This window comes from Vigna unguiculata, chromosome 8, assembly GCF_037176805.1.
Source record: "Vigna unguiculata cultivar grain cowpea cultivar isolate G323 ecotype 2 chromosome 8, ASM3717680v1, whole genome shotgun sequence".
Taxonomy (NCBI): domain Eukaryota; kingdom Viridiplantae; phylum Streptophyta; class Magnoliopsida; order Fabales; family Fabaceae; genus Vigna; species Vigna unguiculata.
The window spans coordinates 31,459,617-31,485,576 of NC_140799.1; the positions used below are offsets into that span (position 1 = coordinate 31,459,617).

At 33.1% G+C, this 25,960-nt stretch overlaps 1 protein-coding gene across 1 annotated transcript; it reads right to left on the reverse strand.

Moving 5' to 3' along the window:
• Positions 1-92: 92 nt before the first annotated feature.
• Positions 93-25,264, reverse strand: LOC114195052 (protein SABRE-like). The gene is made up of 23 exons (XM_085665442.1): positions 25,082-25,264; positions 21,872-21,983; positions 21,117-21,407; positions 20,608-20,870; positions 19,821-20,037; positions 18,555-18,725; positions 18,364-18,444; positions 16,852-17,106; positions 13,466-15,571; positions 11,181-13,215; positions 10,866-10,963; positions 9,956-10,312; positions 5,957-6,075; positions 4,979-5,228; positions 4,642-4,866; positions 4,035-4,174; positions 3,561-3,633; positions 3,296-3,397; positions 3,033-3,194; positions 2,539-2,739; positions 2,300-2,467; positions 610-973; positions 93-450 (listed from the first exon to the last, which is right to left on the reverse strand). Exons 1-23 carry the CDS (start codon positions 25,150-25,152, stop codon positions 323-325), a joined length of 7,989 nt encoding a protein of 2,662 aa, XP_085521568.1. The 5' UTR covers positions 25,153-25,264; the 3' UTR covers positions 93-322.
• Positions 25,265-25,960: the final 696 nt, after the last annotated feature.

Below are 25,960 nucleotides of genomic sequence, written 5' to 3' on the forward strand. Positions count from 1 at the left end.
TGTGATCGAAATTTCTGCCAAAATAAATAATATCTTAAATGCTCAAATGCGATGATTGTTCACAAACTTGGGATCCAAACAATAATAAAATATCTACGTGGAATCACGCCACCTTTAAGCTTTTATTTTCTGAAATATTAAGAGCTGAACATTGCAAATTTACCAGAACTAAGTTGACAAAGAAGAGAAGAAACTCTTCAATAACAATGGCTGAGATTGCCAGGGAATAATACACTGAATAGATGTTTATCTACTGATTTAGTTATTTAAGAATAAGACAAAACGTAGTTGATGATGAACATAAAAACTAAGAATTATTGCTTTACATAATCTGATCTGGTAAACTGTCATCGGATGAAGAGTCACTCGAAGAATCACTGTCAAATGCAATGGCATCTTCTTTTGGAGATATTGGTAGTGCTTCTTCTACTATTTGTTGTAAGGGAGTACCTGTAAAAGAGTGAGTTTCAGACCTTGAACTACCAAGTAAAGAAGAAAAGAATTGATCAATTGCAATGTATAAACTAAGCAAGATAAAGATTTGTCCTTTAATATCATAATGAATAAAGTAGCAAAAAAACAATGACATGAAGTGAGTGATGAACAAACCCTTTTGTCCTTTAGCCGCCAACTTCTTGGTGTGCTTCCTAATAAGCTTTTTGGCTTGTGTGATAGTGAGTTGCCTAGCAAAAGGAGAGGTTTCTGGATCATTTTCATTCAGTTCCCCTTGAACTTCATTCTGTCCTTCATTTTTCGTTGTCTTTTGCACAAATGCCTTTGCCTTGCGACGTTGATGGCTAAATATTCCTTTAATGGATGTTACAAATCCATCACCAGCTCCATCAGTTGGACGCTTAGGAAAAGATGGTGGAAGCTTATCAGATTTTCCTTCACTGTCAACAGAAGGACTGTCCAGTTCTGGACCACTGGAACTAGGGAGCTGAATCTGACCTTTGTCTTTAAATTTCTTAATCTGCATCATCCATAACAACACATTTAAATGAATTAAGCAGAATCAGTTCAAGATTGTCACCAACTTTTCAGTGTAAAGGGTATGGAAAAAACCACATATTGCTTTTGGATACTGAAATTGGACACGGCATTGCAATATATTATAGGCTATAAACTGAATATATCTAAGGTAACTGACCCGACTGTTGAAATTGTTGGGAAATTGAAGTTTGGTAATGATAATTGAATCCGATTTAATATCAAACAGAACTAATAGTTCTATTTGTCCAAAGAAATTGTTTGTTCTTCATATGCCTATAAATTAAAAACTTGCCAAGTGGTATACTCATTCATGCCCGTTAGGAAAATTTCCATGATTCTTTATTTCTGACATGGTAGGAGCTTCTGATTTAGAGGGTTCAGCTTCAGCAACAAAAGCACTCTGAAGAAGGTCTTACTAAGCATATTTAGGAAGATTGCCACTTTATCAAAGAGAAGATTTTATTTGGTGATATCACAGATTTTCTCATTTTCCATGATTAGTTACAGATATCTTCAACAAGTCTTTCTGGTGTCCTTTGTGCATATGATTTACATGCTTCATGTAGACAGGGAGTATTGGATATAGTTATAACCAGCTTGTAAGGTAAGGATTGTACCCACTTATATATTGTGAATTGGTCTTATCTCTAGTTAATGTGGGATTTTCAACACATCCCAATATCGGATGAAACAAAATGTCCAAGAAAGTTCGCTAGGATAGGTTCTAACTTGGCTCTGATACCATATTAGAAGTAGGCTTTAAGCCTAACTCAACCCCACAAAACCGGCTTGTAAGGTGAGGATTGCACCCACTTATATATATTATGAATTGGCCTTATCTCCTTATCTTCTTATCTCTAGTCGACGTGAGACTTCCAACACGTAAAAAATATCTACTTTAGAAATATGTTCAGTATTAAAAACTTCAGTATGACCGTTATATATTAGAATCTGTAGGATGACGGTTATGTGATGAAAATAACTACTGGTAGTTAATTATTAGGAGAATATATCTAATTGTGGGTTGTTTAATTAGGCAGTTTGAAGTTATTTGTAACTTGTATTGAAGGAAGGGAATACTCCAAGTAGGAGCCTTTCGTTTCTTGGACACTAAGTGTATTACTTTCAAAGTGAATGAATTACAAAAACAACAATTTCACCCAAGTTTATTTTAGAATGTCATCATAAATTTGAAGTGGTGGGTAGGTATGAATAGTTGTCAACAAAGATAAACATAGTGTGTATACATTCATTCTTGTTAACACTAAAGTGAAAGGAGAAAAGGAAACTGTAAGTTGTTCATCACCTGCATTCCAGTCACAGACTTAAGAACTCCCCATATGATATGCTTCTTAACTCGTGAGATGAGTCTTTTCCAAGTCCCGGTAAACTCAACTCGATGAAATTGATCCATCAATAATTTCATATCACTCACAACAAATCTTGACCCTTCATATGTAACACACAGTTCCACCTGAAAGAAAGATCACATGCATTTATAAGAAATTGGAACTATTTCAACAATGGTCCAAAACTACTACCAACCTGGCTAATTTTGATGTTGTGAAATTCCATTATCTTTTGTGGTCTAGCTTTCTTCTCTTCTGGTGCCCCAGCTATCTCCTTTCCTCCATCAGCTGCAGATTCTGCTACAGCATCTTCCTTTGTTTTATCAGAAGATGTCCTTTTCAACTCGGGGCTTTGACCAGCAGCAGGATTAGCTTTGGCATTTTGTGCTTTGGATGCCTGCAAGCATGTTAGCAAGCTCATTGCTGCATATCCATCTCACTTCTTAAAACATTATATACTAGGATGGTGAGCATGGCATTAGCCATCCCAGATTCTTTTATTATTAGATTATTTTGAGCTATTAACAAAACAGTTCTTGATACTCTCTTTCCATTTCTTTCTCCACTATTGAGTGAAATCCTATGCTGGCTCCTCCATATAACATGGTTTCAGAAGAAGATAGTGTTTTTGATTATTGTGTTGCTAGCATTTATCTTAATATGGAGAATCATACTAGAAAATAAACTCACTTGGGCTGAATCAGCTTGGGAAGCAAGTGGATTGACTGTGGGAAATAGCATTGCAGAGAAGCCAGTTCTTGCTGGTGGGGCATCAGTGCCTGCAGACGAACCATCAGCTGAACCTTTTCTCATACGCCTTGCACCAGCTGTGGTTGAAACCTTCCAAACCTCCTACATAGGCAATCATGACTTTGACTTAGAACACAAAATATCTATGAATGTGTTTTCATTGTTGTGGAAACAATCCAATTGAAATAATTAATAAAATAAACCTGTCGGCGTTGTGAATCCTTCTTTTCTTCTGGGAAGAAATAGACCCACATCATTCTGTACATTGCTTCTGTCAAATGGATCTTAAGAGGATAAATCTCTACCTATAGAGTAAAATGTGCTCATGTTAGGAAACAAAACACACAAGTATTACTGCACACATTTTCTACTCAAACAGATCCCCAGTTCTTCCTACACAATGGTTTATCTACATTTTTTTACTGGACTTTGTTGCTTGGAGAAAAATAAGCACAAGGAACCACTTACATAGAAAAGTTCAAACGGAGAATTTCCATCCTTTGGAGCTCCCTGTCTCGCATCAAGTTTAACCATCACTTTTCTGGAAAAAAGAAGCAAATATGCAATATCAACGTACCCAGAAGATATAGAAAAACAAAAGCACACTAATCTTTATTGCAATAGAAAAGGTAACACCAGTCTTATAATAAAATGAGTTATTAAGAGGCTCCTTTTTTTTCTTCCCATTCCATCTACATAATTAATTTCAGCAATACAAGCAAATATTTTAATTTTACTTTCTGTATGCCTTTTTACTTAAAGAGAGGGACTAGACTAGCATGAAAACCATAGGGCTGAAATGATGCAGTTGAACTTGAACTTAAAACTAATCATATTTTAACTAGAAATAAGACATTTCCTGGAACAGCAAAGCAAAAAATATCAGAAAATGTACTTGAAAGCACCAGTAAGTGAAGAAAAAGGCCTGAAAAAACAACGTACTTTCCCCAATCAGGAGGGGGATTCCATGCTGAAAGAATTGTATCAGATTTGGCATTAGACAGGCAGTTTCTGAAAACAACAAATTTTGTGGTAAACAGAGAAATGCCGATATCCCTATAATCCCGGTCGAAGTCGTAGATCTAAGAGATTAGAGGAATGAAACTGAATTAGTATATTATTGCAAATTGAAAGAAAAAAAAAATCTGAGCAAGCTAGAAAACTAAGGGACTAGAAGTGAATCATGATATTCTCAGGTTCATAGGAACAAGGACATAAAAGAACAACTGAATTAGAAAAGATCATTGCAGTTTTTTCCATAATATGCAGGGAGAATAAATTTGCAGATTCAATATTGTGATGTGTCGATGCATTCTCTACAAAGAGCACTATAATACATGTATCAATGCATTTTCCACAAAGTCAATGGAGCAAATTTGAGCCTTAAAGTATAAAATTTATAGAATCTATCTAATATATTTGATGTCAAACTCAGTGCTGAGATTATTACACGCTGAGATGGCAAAGTTCATACTTTGTGAGAAACAAATTTTCAGGGGACTCAATGAGCCTTGGAAGGATAAACCCAGAGAGCAAAAAAAATTCTTACCATGTCATTAATCTCGACTTCAGCAAAGGGTTTACCATCAAGGATCATGCTCCAAACAACTTTGTTAATTTGCATAGATATACGCATAGCATATGAAGGACTTTTGTTCTTCTCCTTCTCCATTAATCTCTGTTGTGCAGCTTTATGCATAGCCACTCTTAATGATGCATATGCTTCCTTCCTAAATTTTTTCGCATTTACAAGTTCTTTCTCCAGTTCTTGGACCTGCCAGTGTTGGACAACGTTGATTACACATGCAAATTTGTCATGTCCTAAAGTCAGCATATAACTTCAAAAGTGTTATACACACTACACATCTCAGAGATTCATTTCTTACCAGCTTGCCTATTCCACCGTCTATCATCCACAAGCTTGCTTCCTCTTCTGGGTGTGAATTTCTTGAAACGTCATGCCAAAGACACAATTTTCTTATATCATCACGAATCAAATTTTGATCCCTCTCTTTCCTTTCAAGGTTGATCTTTTCAAGTTCCACCTCTTCAACACCATCTGGTACTATCTCATCTGCTTCTTCTTCTTTATCTTCATCATCGTCAGCAAAAAGAGTCATGCTACTTTTTCGAGGCCTAAGTTGTACATGATATACTTTGTTAATTTAAAGGATTCTTAATATAGAGCAGAACAACTTGGATTTAAATTTCTTTAAGGGAATAAATAGACTGCATCACTGTACGAATCATGTAATTATATAAATTAAAACCAAATTCATGAATGAGAAACATATCTTCCAGAAAAATAATTTAAGAGTTAACTAATTTTCATTAGAAAACTACTGCAACATCGATGAACATAAGCAGTCATGTTTTATCTTAAAACTAGTAACTGAAGTTGCCCCACATGCCTGCCAGAATAGACTTTATCAGAACATATATGATTCTTATAAGCTCTGGTACCATTTCAGATTTGAACTTAAAACCAATTGGCATCAAGGGATGTGAAACTTTCCAAAACAAACACCGTTTTAGGTCATTATCCACAGAAAACAAGTAACTCAGAAGTTGAAAATATAAAGGTAATGCTAAGTATGTGATTTGAGCATGCCAGATAGCAAAACCAACAAAAAACCCAGCTTGATCCATTTCATAACAGCTAATGAATCTGACATCTGAACCCCCAAATGGAAATTACAGTGATCCTACCAGTGTAATCATTATATACGGAATGACCAAATTTACTAGACACTGTTACACTTATAGGGTACTATAAGGTGTAAACATACAAAAACATCTGACGCAGGTAAAAACAGAAAAAAGTATATTTGTAAGGAGTATAAAGCAAGAATGGCTATCCATACTTGGGAACCCGTGCAAGGAGAAGATTGCACAGCACATCTAGCATGACCTGAAACTGGCGAGAAGTCATTTTTGCTGTTATATTATGAGAATTGAAGGTGAGCTCCTTCAAGGGTTTCACCTGCAGTATTAAAGTATGAATTTGACTAAGATTACTGATCACCATAGACATGACAAAAGAATACAAACTGGTGAAAAACACTCCATACATACAAGCGTTTACTAAGAAAAGGAAAATTCAGATACAGAGATGATCACTAGTTAGGATAATGTTTATAAAAGGTGATTTCATTAAGAAAGGAGATATCTATAGATTGGAGAATAAAATGTCAACAAAAATAAATAGAAGCAGAAAAACAGTAATTAAGTATAACGTGCACATGGTAAACCAAACTCTACATAAATATGAAGTGAAAAAACCACGAGCCTAGCACCAAAGAGAATCCAAAAATATTCTTTGTTAAAGTGTTAGCTATAAAGGAGATTAAATAATAGTAAATACAGAATAAATTGTTAGGGAATAGAGATGAGATAAAAACGAAGAAGAAAAATTTTGTATATTATTATCAGAAGAAAATGTGTCACGTTAATAAAATGAAGTCGCCAGAAAAATGAACCCAAGATTTGCTTACATAGTCACCTAAGGTCACATTACTCTTTGTGTGGAAAGAAATCATTACGGAAGTTCTCCTGTACTAAACAGATAATGTCTCGGTAAAAAAAAAAACAACATAAAAAGAGTATATGTCTTCTTAGACGTTGTCAAAAACTACCCATTTTCATTAAATGGGCAATAAATGATGAAGAGTAAAAACATCATTTGATGAAGAAAAATCCATACACGGAAGCTTCATCAAACAGAAGAAATATTCTCAAATTTTAAGACTCCTCCTTGAGATGCTTCTTCAATACTCAAATCTTGATCTTAAGAATTCATACTTCTCTTCTGGGAGTGCCTTCATCATAATATATGCTAATTGATCTTCAGAATTGCAATACTCCAATCTGATTTCTTCTGATTTGTATTCTACCCTGCTTGCACGATATTTAATCTTGATATGATTTCTTCTTCAAAATCTTGGCATACATGTTTTGGGAGATGAAGATTCCATCAAAATGACTGGGGTATCTCCATCTTAAGAATATAGTTCATCAGACCAAGGTCTTTTATTTCAAATTCTTGCTCCATGTTCATTTTAAATTGGTTTAGAGTATTGGACTCACTCCTAAAAACCAAAAGATCATCAACATCAAGGGAGATCATAAGTTTACCTTGTGATTTTCCCATTTCTCATACAAAGTGGCTTTAGTTTTACTCCTTGCCTTGCTCCTCAAGATGGTCATATATTGTGTTGTACAACCATGCTCTTGGAGCCTATTTCAGACTCTACAAAACTTTATAAAACTTGTACAACTTTTCATCATTGATTTGAAATTCGTCTAACTTTTCAACAAAGTTTTCTTACTTAAGTGGCCCATGTAAAAAGGCTGACTTGACATCAACATGGAAAATTTTTCCAATCTAGCCTTGCAGTTAAGGCTATCAACAACCTTATTTCACGTTCATCCACTGGAGAAAAAATATTAGAATAATCTACTCCATGTTGTTGAAATACCCTTTTAATCACCTATCTAACTCAGTTTATTTAAAGATCTACTAGAGTTTAATTTGGTTTTGCAAACCCATTTTACAACCGTTGGAAGTCCCACATCGACTAGAGATAAGGTCAATTCATAATATATAAGAGGGTGCAAATTTCACCATACAAGCTGATTTTATAGGGTTGAGTTAGGCTTAAACTCCATTTCTTAACATGGTATCAGAGCCATGAGTTACAACTTATCCTAGCGAAATTGGTTATTTATTGGGTCTATTGATCCACCCGCTATTGGACTACCCATTAATGTTTAGTCCCACCCACCCATTAATGTTTAGTCTCACACACGAGATGTAAATACCTTAACGTGAGGGTTGTGTGTTGAAAGTCCTACATCAACTATAAATAAGGTCAATTCACAATATGTAAGTAGTGCAAACCTCACCTTACAAGCCGATTTTGTAGGGTTGAATTAGACTTAAAATCTTTTTCTTAACAACAACCATCACCATTTTGTGTTTAGGTCTATTCATTTGTTGCCATGTATTATTCTCAATCTCCTGTATCTCTCTTGCATGGAAATCTTTCATGCTTCACTTTCAACAACCTCAACATAGTCAACAAGCTCTAACAAAGTTTTGTTGCATCTAATAGGTACATCTTTGAATAACATGAAGCCCATAACAGCTACTCAAGAATTGTCATCTTATACATCTTCATTCGGACCTTTAGCATTTGATGTATTAGTCAGATTATCTGATAGACTTTGGTTTGGTCCCTCTGCTTGCGCCTAATCCAATTCCACTTGCATAGCTCATGAAACTTCACATCTCTACCAATGAGGATCTTGTGTGTACGGAATTTATATAAATGGTATCCTTTGGAGTCTCTACCGTACCCAAAAATAATGCAAATTTCTGACTTGTGGAAACTTATCCCAACATTTTACCGTTGTGCACGTTCCATACTTTCTTCTATCTTCAGAGATTGTCGATCCTTAGTGGCATCTGGAACATTCCCTAGTTTATGTAACAATTATCTTTGAGAAATCCTTGTTTTCTTATATAGGGGTGGTTTTTTATTCAAACCCTTAAGGAAGGCATACTAGGATTTTTCCACCACATGTTGATCACCTTGTTCTTTACCAATCAACCTTATACATCTAACCACCTTTAAAAGACTGTTAGGGAACTCTTTGATGGAGTCACTATCCTTCATTCAGATACCTTCAAACTTTCTTCTCAAATTTAGAGTTTGCATCCTTGTCGTAATATAACTTCCTTGAAACTCCAAGAATTGGTAGTTTCCATAGTAACAACCTTCATGAAAATATCATGTAAAGTTGTTTGTATGATGAAAAGTGTTTTTTCTTCTTTTTTCATTTGTTCCTTGTGACTTTTGAGTTGTGCCACTATAGGGTTTTTGGTTGATGAAGTTTGAATACTATCATTTTCCTTTATATCCCACAAATTTTGAGCTCTCAAGTACTTATTTTTGCAACTTACGTATGAAATTTCTCATTATAAAAAATGGGAGGTAAAGGTAACAAACCACCGGAGGTCCTTTTTGTTTAGAGATTTTCTGTGTGTGGTTTTTCTCACCAACTTGTCTGCTTCTCTTCTCTCTTAGTTTTTTCTTTCACAGTCCCTCAAAGAATATTTAAACTCGTATACCATGTTAAAATGTTAGCTATTGAGGAGATTAAATTAGAGTAAATGCCGAATAAATTGTAAGGAAACAGATATAAGGTAATAATGAAGAAGAAAATTTTCATACATTATCATGAGAGAATACTTCAGTCACAAAAGAACTCTTAACAGAAAAATGAATCCCAAAAGTTGCTTACATAAGTGCTCACACTCTTCATTGGGTAAAAGTGCTCTCCTTTCATTAAATGAACAATGGATTATGAAGAAACATAAGCATTGAATGATGACAAAAAACATGAGACAGAAGACTTGACAGACGGAAACCTTGTCAGAATAAAGAAATATTCTAAAATTCTAACATTTTTTTCTCCATAAAATTTATAAATAAATAGAACAACCTAAGAAAAACAATCCTAGCATTCCTTTCCAATCAGATGTAGCACATAATGGACAAAACAACACAGTTCATGACCTCATTTATTTTAACAAACCCTTGAAACCTTATTGTCAAAAATATATAAAAGGATTTAGCACCAAACCAATATTCCCAAAAGAGTAACCAAGAAATTAGCAGTATAAACAATGAGAAAACAAATATATAATTCATGCGAAGTTCTCCACGAACATACATAAACATTATGAAGATGGCTGTTTCTATTATCCAAACCTGCTGCAAATCATTCAGCACAACAGTTCATATAACAGACATCATCTGACAAGGATCTTTGAATTTTACAATGATACAAAAAATTACCTTCAGTTCTGGAGTGCCTCCTTTGTGCCTTGTGAACTGAAAATACATATCACAAGGCATAAAAACTCTCTCAAGAAGAGCACCTGTACGCATTACTTTTGGCGATCCTCTTTGAATTTTTGGCAGCCACTGCACTCCAGCCCCTAGATCAACATCTGTTGGTGCAACATGGGCCTGCACATGCTCCAACATGACAGATAACTCCCATCTTTTCCATGCAATTTCAGGCTGGTACTCACTACTTTGTGCCTCAGTTTTATTAGCTTCTTGTTCAATCATCTCTAAACCAACTTGAAGAACTGAATGATATGACTGGGCTAAAATTCGGCCACTTGCAGCAGCAAGCAAAAATCTTCCCTGTGAAAGCATGAGTACACACAAAAAACCTTGGCACACTGTTTTTAAAATTTGTAAACTAAGGAGAACTAACACATGAAAAATAAAAGACATAATATAGCAATTGGACGCGATCTAGATTAAGAGACTCTTCTTATCCATACTATAAGGAAATCACAGCATAACTCCCCTATTGATTCAGAGCAGAGAACGAAGAAAGATAAGATGGATTAGGGTGACTGCAATGAAGACATTTTTGAACAATTTTCAATGAGAGATCTCTTACAACTATCTACAACTAGATTTATTATTCTAGCTTACAATTGTCAATGGAATATATGAGTATTGCTCTTTCATAGATAAACAACTAACTATCCCAAACAAACTTACAGGAAACAGAAAACCAAAGCTGTCAGCTGTTTCTCAAAATAAGATCTGTTGAGATATTTGAATAAAAGGAAATTGTTTCAATCTAGGTACAAGTTACCATCTGAAAGGTATGCACAATTATCAAAATGCTTACTGTCTCTTCCCATACGTTCTATTTAAAATGAAAAGGTATTTTATAACTTACATTTGCATCCTCTGAGTGAAGATTAAACTGTGGTTCAACAATATTAACCATGAAGTGACGAGTCCCCTCCTCTGGTTCATCACCATTCTCTTTTTTAGCTGGGAAACAGACAAAAAAGGGAAATGAAAGAGGGTAAACAAAGTTGTTATCAACAATACACAGGAACAAATGAGGCTTAACAAAAAATTCATCAAGGATCTCTGGCAAGCACTGAAAGTACTGCTGTGACACAAGGCGTATTTAGTAATGTATTTGCTTTTCTTGTGTAATATTTAACTACTTGCATACAAATTTTCTGAAGCATATGACACATACTACTAGATGGCACGTTGTCCACATTATCCACTTTCGGTGGGGATGAAGGTAATTCAGGATTTTTGGCAGTCTGAGCAGAGGGAGAATCCGAGATGTTATTGGTGTTAAGGGGCACAGAATCTTCGTCTTGATTGGTTCCAGTTCCTTCATCTTGTTTGGTTTCAGCCACGTTCTCTTGATTGGATTCAGCTTCATCAACTTTACTGATTTCGCCACCATTATCTTGATGAACTTCAGTTCCATCATCTTGACGAGCTTCAGCTCCATCATCTGGATGGACTTCAGCTCCATCATCTTGAGCAGTTTCACCTGCACCATCTTGATTAGTTTCAGCAACTTCTTGTTTTTTCTTCTCCTCACGTAACTTTCTCTGCACATACTGCCGAGAAGGAGAAGGCTTGGTAGGTGCGGCAGCTTTGGAAAGACTAGCAACCCAGAAACAAATAGCATTTCTGTTTTCAATATTCCACAGAAGCTTGAGACCGTAGACAAACACACGCTGACAACTGTCTGCTATTACCACATTGTATCCTTCGTCATCACTTGCATCCGATTGCGCTTGGTCGTCGGTTTCCTTTCGATTTCCACGCTGTGGTCGTACATAGGTATTGTCAGAAGGTATTTTTCCTGCTTCATGCCAGGCTATCAAAGAATCAGGATCAGCCTTTGGGGACTGCTTTCTTATCGTGAAGTAATCACCGGATAAAAAGAATCCATCATCAGGATTTTTCTGTGTCATGCAACCTTTTTTAGAGGGAGTTTTATCCTTGGATGGAGTTTGTGGGCCTTTTGGTGTAATGCTAATCAATTTAGAAATACTGCTGCAGTCTTCTTTGCTAAGGAAAACTTTGGGCATGTGAAGATCAACACCTAGGTAAACAACATCAAGACCGGGACGGAAACATTCGAAAGTAAACTTTTGCTTGCCCCTCCCAAAACATACTTCAACCTTGAGCTTTGTCATAGAGAATGTTAGTCCTTTGGCTGGATCATCATCATGCAGATGCACGTTCTTTATACGAATTGGGGTGCCATCTATGCGCATCATAAACTCAGTTATAACTCTATCAAGTGGAAGGTTGCCTGATCTGATAATTCTTGCACAACCGTAACGAGGGAAACGCGAGAAAAGACGCAGTTTATGTGGGGGAAGAGCCATCAAGGTGCCAAATTTTGTCAGCCATGATAGATCATGAGAACCGAGGTTTATTGTTGGTGAAGTATTCTGAGAAGTGCGAGGAGGTTGATGAACATTAGCATCTCCTTCTGTACTATCTTTTGCAACAGATGATGATGAACTTTGTTTCTCTGATGGAGGAGGAAGGGATCTAAATGATACGCTAAATTTAATCGAAAGAGCAGTGGATCTGAAGGGGTCAAATACGAACTCACGAGGCTTCCCTTCAATTGGAAGTGAAAACAAATAATGATTCAATGGCCTTTCAGAGTCACAACCCCAATCCATTAAAACTTCAAGTATAAAAACTGGGACTTCAAAGAATGCACCAGAAACACCTGGTGGAATTTTGGCACCATGTTTGGTTGCCAAACTCTCCAAACTGGTCAAGTGAATGTTGAAATCTTCCGAAGAAAGAAAAATGCGACCATCTGACTGTTGAATTTCCATATAACCGGTCAAAAGTACAAGTTTATCGTATTTTTCATAAGGATCTGAAGTTCCCAAAAGATTCCAGTATGTTTCAGAAAATATTAAGGTAATGTTTCCATGAATGTAGTTTCTCATATCATCCCACCATGGCAAACTCTTCTCCTTTTTGGGTGGCACAATAAGTGGCCCAGGAGTCTTAAGACTCAGATTAGCCCTCCGTAGCACCACAGTGAAAGCATAACTAATATCAGCAAAAACTGGTTCATATCCCACCCCATATGACACTTCACCTTTCTGGAAACGTAACGTCAAGTCTGTGTATGTCTTCATAGGCGGAGTAGTACCAGTGGCTGATCGAAGCATGCTCACCTTTCTCCATTCTCCAACATAGACATCTTGAACCATTTGAGGTTGAAAGCTAGTTGCCTACTTGAAATAAATGAAAGAAAAATGGTCAAGAAATGTTATCAGCTTAATCATAATCTAGCTAATCCACCAAATACCACAAAAGAAACAAATACGAAGTTCAGTTCAAGTAACATGTAGCTTTTTTCTTGGAAGTGTATAAACTCATGTGGGTTATAGTTTGACAGGTGCTTAAGGATGACACTGGATCGCAATAAAGTAAGCATAAGAAACTAGAATGTTGAAAAAAGATTATATTGCGTCATGTTACCTGCTGAGCCATGACAACACGACCTTCACATTTGCCAGAAGTTCCACCAAAGAGAGGATAAGTGTAATCTCGAATTTGAGCCACAAGAGAACCAGTATTCAAGACAATGTTTGCTCCATACAATCTGGAAAATGGTATCTCTAATTCACGACAAACAGGATCAAGCGTCCTCAGAATTTCAATCATCCCATCTTCTCCACCATCGATTTTTGTTAAGGTTACCTCTAACTCTGTTGCAAATACTGAAAGAACAAAAGATCTTGCAGTACTAAGCTTGAAACCCGATTGAAGTTCATCATTTTTATAAGCACCTGATCCGTCATAGAACTTTTTGTTTTGGCATGACTCGTAATATGATTGGAATGTTCGTCTATAAATGTCTTCTCGCATCGATTCAACAACTGAAGGATCGTTTAGATCAACTTCAATATCATTGATATAAATTTTTTTTTCTTCAAGACAGGTATCATCAGTAGAGTTTGGATCTTTCTTAGCCTTGGATATAAAATCATCTAAGAAGTTTAATCTGACAGCTAAATCGCCAACCTCCTTCTTCAACAGTGGGTAGTGTTCATCAAGCCATCCCTGAAGCGGTTCCTCTTCAATATCAAAAGTTAACTTGCGAAGGAAAAACTTCAGACATCCAAATTTCACTGAACTAGGCTTTTTAGCTTTAGAACTGTCTTTCTTCACCGGAAAAATCATGTTGGTCTTTGCAGCAACAATAAGTTTCAATGCACGCAACATGTCCTCCAGAGCATCATCAATAGCACGCAATTCTAATCTGAATGGAAGACAAATGTGAACATCAAGACCTTGAATCACCCAATCCCATACTGTAACTCCCTTTGCATCAGATATAGCAGCAGCAGATTTACTAGGAATTCGTGAAAGCTGCATCCTGCTACTCTTGACGAGTCTGGCCCCATTAAAATAAAACAAGAGTCCTTCAAGGAGCACTCCTATACGAGCATTCTCAGAGAAAATTGACCGCACCTGAACCATAGCATCAACTCCATCTCCTAGCACAGCAGATATCTTCAACATTTCTACATCAACAGCAAAAACAGAATCTTTCTTCTTTTCAGCATGCCCTGATGGAAGAGGAGGAGTTTCATTTTTCACATTAGAATCTTTTACATCAGAAACTACATCTTCAACTTTTTCATTACTCCGCTCCCGAAGCTTGGAATTGTGTAATGCTAATTTTAGCTGCAAAACCAGTTCAATCAGTGATAGATGTAGATCAGGCTCCCACTTCAAACTAATCTCAGTGGCACTGAACAGAGAGCATGCAGCATTCTCTTTAATGCCACCTAATCGCTGTACAAATTTAATATATCGTATCTCAAACAATGGCACCTTTGATACTGGCCTAGTTTCATTGTAATACTCCTGATAGAGGCATCTGGCCTTCTTAAGTTCTACCTGTTTGGATCTTTTCTCCTTGTTCACACTCAACTTCAAATCTATGATTTGAAGACAAATACAGTACTTTAGCTTCTGGTACTCATCGGAAACAGTGGATATTACATTTGCAGTACGAGGGGTACCATCTGCGGACACACTTATTATAACTCTACCACCCTGTGAACCATAATTAACTCTCTTGGGATCTGGAACAACTGCGTTTTCTATTCCAGTTTCCCCCAATATATACACTGAACACTGTTCGAGATTGAATTTAATCATTTGAGTTCCTTTCCCTGAATTTTTTGATGAATGTGACCGGGTATTTGTGGATTTTTTCTTTGGACCAGCAAGGCTTTTAAATAGAACTTGAAAGGATATTGCAGTAGATATGAATGATTCTATACGCTCAAAACTTAGATAAATTCCCAAGCTAGTCACAACAACTGATAAACATAGCACACACTTTGGAGCATCTTTTTCAGAGGATTTCATGTCCTTTTTGCCCCAATCCACACAAATCTTTGCAATGTGCAAAATGGAGGCAGAGTTTGATTCAGCACCAAAAATGCTTTCTTCCAAGCATTCTTGATTTTCATTAGCCATTTTGAGGCTTAATTCACCAAGTTCAGAATGTACTGCAATTCCCATCTTCGAAGTGTTGTTTGCCGATACATGTGCTGATTTTAAGCAAACCTGGATTTGGAAGCAATAGATGAATGCTTGGTGGTAAATGTCTATACTCAAAAACATTTGAATTAACATGTAAGATAATTTCCTCCAATATAACTAAAAAAGATCAAACAGGTAGATGCAATGACTTGGACAAAAGAAATTTGAAGAGTCAAAGAAACGACACAATCCATCCATTTGGTGAGCCTCCAACAAAACACTCAACCAATATCCAACAATGATCCTTTGAACCTCAAATCTAACATCCAAGTAGGGGTTTCAAATGTGTCTCTCTTAGTAGTGTATTCTAATCAATATGATTTTAGTCCATTGTTAATTTTTGTTTTTATAAAAATTAATACTCTTTAGCTCCTACGTTTATCACATAGATAGATAACTGTAGAGATTGAAAACGTATTAAACATGGTAGGAATTGAAACCAATATTTTGAAACATTTTAAAAGATGGAGATATATTTTTATCCTTTTTAATTTGAATGGTCATTAGGTTGTTGTTTTCATTGACATGTTTTCATTAATAGTTTAAAAAAAGTCACCTTGTTTTCACTTCATTTCCTGTTTTCAAGAATCTGCAAAGGAGAAAAGAAGTGAAAATAAGGCGACATTTTTGTAGTTGTTTATAAAAGTATATTCTAAAAGAAATATAAAGCTAAAACAAACTAAATGCACCCTTTTAGAGAAGACAAAAGACAGAATTATGATCTTTGCAATATTAGACTCACAAGCTTGCAGATCAAATGATCTCCATATTTGGACCTAGTTTTTTATTTTGAGGATGTTTTGATATCAGTTTAACATAAGTAACTTCTGAACTATTTTTTCTGTGATCTCAAATTCATAACATAAGAAAACTGATATGATTTTATCTTTGAGCTTATCCTCTCTTGATCCTAGTGTAACACTTTCTCCTGCTTCATAAATATATCTGCTTACATAGAAAAAATATAGTTTCAACCTCAGATATTTCAGTAAGTTTGTAGTAATATTTTACCATTAGCTTCAATCAGTTACCAAACAATCATTAGAACAATATGGCTTGCTCAGGCTAAATAGAAATATCTATATATCTATAAAATTATAAACTTTTGGTATTAGTTTCTTTGATATTAGAAGATTTTATTTTTCATGCATGTTATTTTGGAAATATCATACCTATTTTCTGATTTCTCGAGGACTCAAATGTGAAACATGCAACTAGAAAAGTTTTTAATCATGAATCACCACATGCACAACATCACATATAACAAGAGTTATATGTGTGTGTGTGTATTTGACAATACTTACATTATATAGTGGAGAACCAGCCATATTGAAAAGCATTATTATAAACTCCGAAGTTGACAAATTACATGTCCATACGATGGTCAAACTTTCATCTTTAGATTTTGGCTTTACAACAGCAGGTTCTTCTCGGATGACCAGTTTTTTCTGCTTACTAGGTGGCTTTAGGAGCAACCAAGGCTTTATTCTGCTCATTACGATGTTGCATTGTGAACGTCCAATCTTAACTTCTGTTTCAGCTCTAATAAGCATAACTGACTAGAGGAAGCGACCAAAAGATGAAGTTAGTTTGGGCATAAAATACAAGAAAAATAGTTATAACTCAGTGTAATAGTCCATATCAAGCCTTCTTGATCTACGAGGTTAATGTTTTTTATATATAAACTTCTCAAGAAATTCTATTATACAGTATAATGAACAATTGTCCTAAAAGTTTAAGTTGTTAGGGGAATGCTAAATTTGTTCTATATCTCCAAATAAAAAATTATTTGATTGGATGGAGAATTTATAATTTTGTAAAAGTAAAATATATTAAATTTAAATTTCTTTGAATTTAAATTGTTTTAATTTTTAAATGTTTTATTTGGACAAAGTACTTCAAATTTATTGATTTTTTTGTGCTTAGATAGAATATTCCAATTACCATCAAATGTAGATTTTAATTTTAATAGTAATTATATTTATTAACTAAAAAGTATTAGTAGGTATGTTTATAAGTAAATGTCAATTCATGTTAGGTTATTTGTGAATTTAAGTTTGTGAAGAATTTTTGAACTTTTATTGACTTGAATTTTTTTGAATTGATATTGGTCAAAGGTACAATTAATATTGACCAAATTATTTCGATTAATATCAATTAGAATAGTTGGAAGTCCCACATCGACTAAAGATAAGGCAATTTCATAGTATATAAGTGAGGTGCAAACCTCACCTTACAAGCCGGTTTTGTCGGGCTGCTAATGGAACTATTTTCCATTCATTTGTGTTATAGTGATTCATGCATGTTCCTTGTACTTATTATTATGTTAGGAAAATCATAATTTGTTTTTAGATTTCAAAGGTTGATTGAAAAAAAAAAAAAAAACTTTGATCACACTGAATTATGAATCAAATTGCTAGAAATAGATTTTGATTCATTATTATCTTTATTCTTATACTTAAAGTTCGATTTTTCTCATATAATTGGTGAGGAATCAATAATTATGAATAGCAACTAATTATAATTTCTTCCTTAAAGGATTGGTAATTAATAATTTTAAACAAATACTATAACAAAAAATAAGAATAATTATGTACATTAAGGAAAAGAGAATGCAAGAATATATGAAGCAAGTGCACGTATATGTGGTTCATAGACTAAAATATATATATGTGATTTTAACAATAAGATTGTTTCTACTAAAATTTCCACACATAAACTACATTTTACCCCTTTATTTCTCTCCTAATATTAGGAAAACTTACCAAATACAAAAACACAAAAGTGTTTCCTATATGGAAAACAAAATAAGTTACCTGTACTACAGGGACATACACAAAAGAAGCCAACTTCACACTCGATATCTCTAAGATGGAAGAACCAACTTCTTTAAAAAGCTGTAATGTCAATAGAACAACAAGAAAAGTTGTTAGTAAGAAGGAAAACAAAAATAAGAAAAGGAAAATCGTAACACAAGTTTCATGAAATAAACAAACAAACTCCATACATTAATTTCACCAAATTCGAGTTGAAAATGAAGACGTCTACTCTCCCCACCATCCTTTGACGGTCGTGATTTGATGCTTTTGAATTGGAGGCCCACGATGCTATTTTCAACAAAAAGATTACGTTCACGATGCGTAAAACTCACATTCACCTTTGACAGATTGAAGTTGACCTAATGTAAAAACATAGTTAAACAGTTGATGTTATAATCATTTGAAAAACCTTTGAACAACTTTTCTTTTTTATTACATTAAATAAAAATATAAAGAAAACTACTGTTATTATCTTAATAGGGCCCAGAATTCTACACTAAATTGGCTCACACACTCCAAAAACTACTATAAACATCACCAAATAGCCACAACCAAAATGTATAATTTTGAAAAATGAAAATGCCTTAGAAGACGAGAATTATCTACAAATGCCTTGTTGATATGCCATGAAAAGTTGGTGAATGTAAAGAGGCATCATTGTCACACAACCTACCAATAAATTGATCATATGATGCACGTAAGTATTAGAATCAAATGAGGTCAAACTCAACCTCAAAATATTGACCAAATCTTATAAGAAGTACATTGTATATTCCAAATCAATGTGGAGGCCTCTTGTTGAGTTATAACTAATATGGTGTCTATTTATTAAAAAATTATTTTTAAAATTGGATTTGTTATGAAACAATTAGCTTGAAGATTAATGATTTAACTGAACAATTTTATAACAAAGAACAGTAAAATAATACATATATATATATATATATATATATATATATATATATATATATATATATATATATATATATATATATATATATATATATATATATATATATATATATATATATATATATATATATATATATAAACAAACACAATATGGTAACACTACAATTAAAACATCATTGTATTTGATTCTTAGTATTCAAAATAAATATAAAAATCAAAATAAAATATAGCATAATTATGTTAATTTAATAAAATAAAATAAAATGTATATAACAGTGATAAGTTTACATAAAAAAAATATATATGGAATTATACAAAAGTAAGATATAAAAATATAAATTGATGTAAATGACTAAGTTATAACAAAAATATGACAATTTATAAAATAGGATATATTAATTTGTAAACCTTACTAAATATGACTTATTCTGTTCATTATAAAATTATTTTAGATTTAATATTTTTCCTTGGGAAGAGTTAGATGAGAATGTCCTTACTCAAATAAGCCAAAAAAATAATTCAATAATTGTTAAATGCCCTACCGTTTGAGGAAACTTTGAAATATAGCCTGAAACTTTTTCCTGCTTGCTAGAAGGTGGCTTTTTGCTCTTAGGATCATCAACACTTGATTCTATATTTTTCTTAGAGTCAGAAGAAGATTCTGATGAACTCTTTTTTTTCTCAAGCAACCCCTCATTCGAATTCACAATGATATCTCCAATGGAAATGTCTACACTCTTTACAGCTATACTCATTTCCCTAAAATCCAAAACAAGAAGAGATAAAAATTAAGATAAGAAATGAAAGAGATTATCCAAGTCAATGGTAATTTCTACTTCAAAATATCAGGACATATAGTAAAATTGCAAGGGAAAAATCAAATATAATTATAAGAGACCTTTATACGTAAAATAAAGCAACACATGAACAACTACAAATATAAAAACTAAAAACCAAGTTCCATTTGACTTGTCCTTATATTTAAAAGAAATTAGGGAAAAATGATGCACCACCAAAATTGGGCGCCAAACTAAGAAAAAGTTTTAGTTTTTTTAGGAATTATCAAATTTAGGTCCAACAATGCAACATTGGTTAAAAAATGTTTGTTTGTTTCTAATAAATTAATTCACAATAGATAATCCATGTATACATTAGAAACTCCCTTTATAGTTGAAGCTTCTCACTTTAAAATTCCTATTGCCATCAACCATAAGCTTTTCATCACATCACTTACGAACATCTTACATACAAATTAATTTCCTTTTCTCAAACTCAAACGAGTGAAGTGCATGATTAATATTTAAAAAATTTATGCAAGGAAATTAGTACCTATCTTGGCCAAATGTACATGAGACAGAGAATTTTTCACAGACAAAAGTAGCAGAAGTCTTTTCTGTAGAAGCAACAGTTGTTTGGGTAGAAGTATTGCTTCCTCCACCACTAGATTCAGATAATTCATTACTAATTTGAGGCTGAATTAGGTTAAAGACAATGGGTAGTATTTGAACCCTAACTAGCAAATCTGACTCGGTTCCAGCCGCTTTAGATATGTCCACATTCAACTTCCCAATTTCAAGAGTAAATTTAGGTGTCTGCAATATTCAAAAAGACATTCACAATGTCCAAAACAATATTTTCAAATAATATGTCAGTCCTAGTAGAATTAAAAAGCAAAAACATACCATATTAAACTCTGTTTTACTGTTCATTAGCATCATTCTAAATATGGTATTACATGTTATTAAAAAATCAAAGACACCATTAGTGAAACATGGAAGTACTAAAATTAAGGTATGTTTGGTCGAACAAGAAAAATAAAATGATACAAAGATGCATACCTTCAAAACTACATTTGTTACACAAAGTGACAAATATTTTGCAATGTTGCTTATAGTCTTCCACTTTCCCTTTCCCTTTCCCTTTCCCTTGCCAGAAGAACCACTACTGGATTTTTTAGGCTTCTTCTTTTTTACCTCAGTGCTTTTAATTGGAGGTCGTGTAACAACTTCTATGTTGCATATTATTAGTTGCAACTTTGGGTCCCAAGAACGAAAACCCGTACTATGATCAACCAAATAACGACGGAAACTAAGTTTAATTTCACCAACAGATAGAGATTCAACAGCACCCTGCACATGTCATTAATTGAAACAATAGATTGATATGGCTTTAAAGACAAACAAACAGGGCAGTAGCTGGAAGAAAAAAAAAAGAATTTGAACTGGGATTTTCAAAATGGGTTGTATAAAGAAAAACTAGATCAGTTGAGCCAAATAGTGTATTATTTTTTATCACTTGCAGAAGTAAAAATTTGGCAGCTTTCTTTTAGTTGTAGATGCATTTAATATTTTTTTACAACCAATTGCTGTACATCACTATATAAGATTGTAATTCCATAGAGAATGATATCTCTTTTGTTATAAATGTAGTTTCTTATTTATGTAATGCAAAAAACACCAATTTCCGTGATAAAATTCAATGAATAATGAGTGAATTTTATTAGTTCAAGCAATTGGCTGATAATAACATGTCCTGTAAATTTTGTAACTAGAAAATAAGAAGTATGAAAGTGAATAAAAGTAAAGAATAGAACCTTCTTAAACTTCAATTCCACGTCTTTTACACTGTTAAATCCACCAACGCAAAATCCAACAGATGCACCAAGTACCCGACTCAAAATCCAAGACAATAAAGCAAAAGATGATCTGATATAAAATTTGTAATCAGAAGCACGTAATAAAAAAGTTAAAAGCACACAAAATTTCAATAACACTAACTATAATGAACATAAAGTGAATGCAACATAACATTCAACTTGAAAACACAAAGCACAATATGTTTTTCTACATTAATGAGGCATAAAATAGTTTCATCTTTTGTACTTGCACAAACAACAAAATGACAATGTCTTCAATGAGACATAAGTTGACAACAAAGTTTTGGAGATTCCTCCAAACGTCTTACCACTGATTATAACTATATCATTGATCATTATTAAAAAGTTTTTTCCTGCACCCTATCAAATTTCTTATATACACATTGTTTTTGGCATACATTTGAAGTGTTTCATCGAGTATTTAAACATAAAAACTAATAAGCTTTTCATTAAAGAGAGTTGGAAACACTTATGACTAAAGTCAAAGTATCATTAACATAGAAGCATCTTTTTCTTTACACAAGCAAATAACACATGATGATAAAAAAAAGAAGAAGAAAAACATTGCATATAACGGAAACTACTAACGCATTCAATAGTTTAATATAAAAATATCAATTTATAACTAATAATTTTTCTTCTTACATGTAGTTCCCCACAGCTTCTCTTGCATCATAGTAGCATAGAAGTTTACCCATATACTAATAAAAGATATTTCTAAACTAAATCTGAAAAAATAAAAATGCATTTTAATGACAACTGTCTTAACTAAAAAATTTTGAAACTAAAGATTATTCCTAAATGACCCGATAGTGTAACAAAAATATGTAACTATATATATATATATATATATATATATATATATATATATATATATATATAGTAATTCTAATTTGTTTTAATTAAGGAATTAAGAGGAAATAAAATTTATATTGCAATAAATTTTGTACTAATGGAAATTAAAAAAGTAAAATTGTACTAAAATAAAATAAAATTTAAATAAATTTTGGATTCTCATTGTATTTGAGTTTTTTCTTGTAAGTATTCAATAAGAATTTTCTAACTAAAAAATAAATACTTTTAAAGAAATCCTTATCATGGTATGTGTTTATTATCTTTCAAAATTGTACAAATGGCTATGCAACACAACTGTATGCAGTGCTTCACCATTATCTGTTATATCAGTGATAATCATTCTCAACCCACCAGCAAGCTTCACTGCACTCCCCTTCCCAACTCCAGCAATCTCACACCATAGCATACAATAATTTTCCCATGTACTTTAGAAGATTCCGGAAACCCCATGCAAGAATACGCATTCTCACAATCTACAGCATAAACCAATGGAAGCTTAAAACCAGGCAAACTATCGCCAATGACAGATTAAAGTGAAATCACGTGAACTCTGTTGGCCACAACCACATCCATGGCGACGAGGATGTTGAAACAGTAGCAATCATATTTCCAACAGATCATGTACGAGTACGCATCAAATTCTAACTTCTATACGTTCACCCTCTTGGGTCATTAAGGGGATAGAATCTATCTTCCACAAATCTATTTTCTTAAGCTATTGGATTGAAGGTAATGTAATAGTCCCTTGTAGGTTTATAATGACTCATTTGATAACGAATCTCCCTATTGAATCCCCTGAATGATCCAATAGTGATATTAGAATTACTTATTCATCTTATGACTGACAGAAGAATTCATATGTATAGAAGATTGTAGTATGACGTGGATGAAGAATTCATATGTATAAAAAGTCTCCTGACGAAAATTTTAGATAAGTGTATCTCGTTATAATTAACAATGATACAAGTAAGGGTTATCATTAGTACTTATGATTACAAATACTTCCACTTGAGGAAGTGCGTACCAAAGAGACTTACACTTGAAACAGGAACTTTTTAATCCTTTCTAACTTAAGATTTCAATAAATAGGGAAATTCAAGTAATTAGGTCCCAATGATCAACATATAATTAATCTTTGATCATACTGGAAAGATATTATGTCTACAGGGATTGAGTTTGACAGACAAAATCTTCAGAATATTATTTTCTCTATCTGGTGTTGGTTTGAAGGACTCTGTTGGGTGATGCAAGCAAATCTGTTGGGTGATGCTGCTGAATTTGAAGATTCAGAACAAAGGCATTTTTCTTAATGAAGGCAATAAGGTAATATGCATTGAGGAAATTGGGCGATGCATTACCTATTTAATATGAGAAATGCAATAAGTTAATGCCTTGAGGAAATTGGGTATAGTAGCGAGAATTGGGTACCAATACACTTTAGCAAACCTCTTTTAAGAGATTATGAGGTGATTCCTAATTATACCGTCTTCACCATAATGAGACTTATTTGTTTAAAAAACTTTTGTTATAAGGAATCCATATATTTATGATTCTTTGCCTATTTAATATGATATACTCATTCAACTTGGTTACTAAAATAAACTAACGATCACTAAAAATTGTGTCTTTTTCTTTATATATTATGATACAATACAACTTATTTACTTCTAAATGACTTTTAACTTTTAATTCCTATCTGGTGTTCCTACATGAATGCTTATTAACCAATAGCAAATCAGTGAGAGAAATTTAGAATGCAGGGTCTGCATAATGTATTACAGTTTAAATAAAAGTAATCTACGCAGAGGATAATCCAACAATGCATAACTGCATTTTTTGTTCTCTGCATTTGAAATAGAGAATCGTTCTTTGCTTAACAAAAAAAATAACTATCTCTGAATTTCTGTATTTCATGTTGTACATATTACAAATACAATATGTGCAGATTGATTAATCAAACAAATTCATTCAAATTTTATATGGTTTTGGTAAGGCACCCATCTCACTAACTAATGGCACTCTACAAATAACCATCCTGTTTTAGGTACCTACCTACACAACCTTCTCTAGTTACTAGCAACCACGGCCAAACCTTTCACCATTCATACTGATTTCAACCTAAAATGCTTAACAAGTATTCAAAATTCAATCTCACCCACAAATATTTGTCTACACATTCTAATAAAAAAAAATACATAAAAGACAATAATAATTGAAAGGCATGATTGAATATAACAAAATTAAGTAGGAGAATCACATTACGAACAAAACAGACAATGATTGAAGGCTTACATGAATAGAACCACCAACGTGACACAAAATACAGTGAATCCATGGAGGAAATTGATCGGAGAAATTTCCATTTTCACTGAACGTTCTCAAAATGCCATAAGATGAAAGAGAAAGGTGTTTCTTCAATGATGTAGTAACATGGCATAGTGTACCAAAGAAAGCATCGTGAAATGAAGAGAACTCTAAATTAATTTTTGCTTGAAAAAAAGTGTAAAATGCAGACTCATCCTTTAAAAGCATGTAGTGAGTGTTTTAGAATTAAGATCCGTTCCGTGAGGTACTCGATGATCAAAGGCGCGCGCCACTAATGTATTGCTAATTTATATATTTTTTTAAAATATTTTCAAAAATAATAGAATAAAAAAAAAACTCCACCTCTAATTTAAATTTAAATTACACTAGTGAAAACACAGGTCAATATACATGCGTCCACTCTTGTGTTATAATAATAAAAAAATAATAATTAATTCTTATTAAGAGTAAAATTTGTATACTAAAAATAATTATAACAAATAATTTCTTTATTAATAGTCATAAATAATGATATTAATATACGGATAATTTTGAGAGTAATATAGTTCTATATATTTTCTTACAAATATTAAAATCAATAAAGAGGAATATATGCTTAATCTACGGTATATATAATGATTATGATATGTATGGGAGATCATTATTTTCTTAAATCAACTTTCATTTCAAAAAAATAGTTTATATTAACATATTTAATTAAAAAATTAAATTGTATTAATAACATAGTCTAAATTTGTTTTGAGTATGATTTTGTTTACTAGTGTTACAATAATTGAGTCCATAAAATAAATTAGCAACATAAAAAATTTTATTTTAAAGCAATGAAGGTCGATAAGGTTGTTTGTT

Excerpts from the sequence above, each read along its gene's own strand:
- LOC114195052 (XM_085665442.1), bottom strand. The coding sequence starts at position 25,152 with ATGGAAATTTCTCCGATCAATTTCCTCCATGGATTCACTGTATTTTGT. Across the intron at positions 20,871-21,116 it reads TAACAAATGTAGTTTTGAAG|ACACCTAAATTTACTCTTGA; the intron begins GTATGCATCTTT and ends TGAATATTGCAG. Across the intron at positions 18,726-19,820 it reads TTTCAAAGTTTCCTCAAACG|GTCAACTTCAATCTGTCAAA; the intron begins GTAGGGCATTTA and ends TTTTTACATTAG.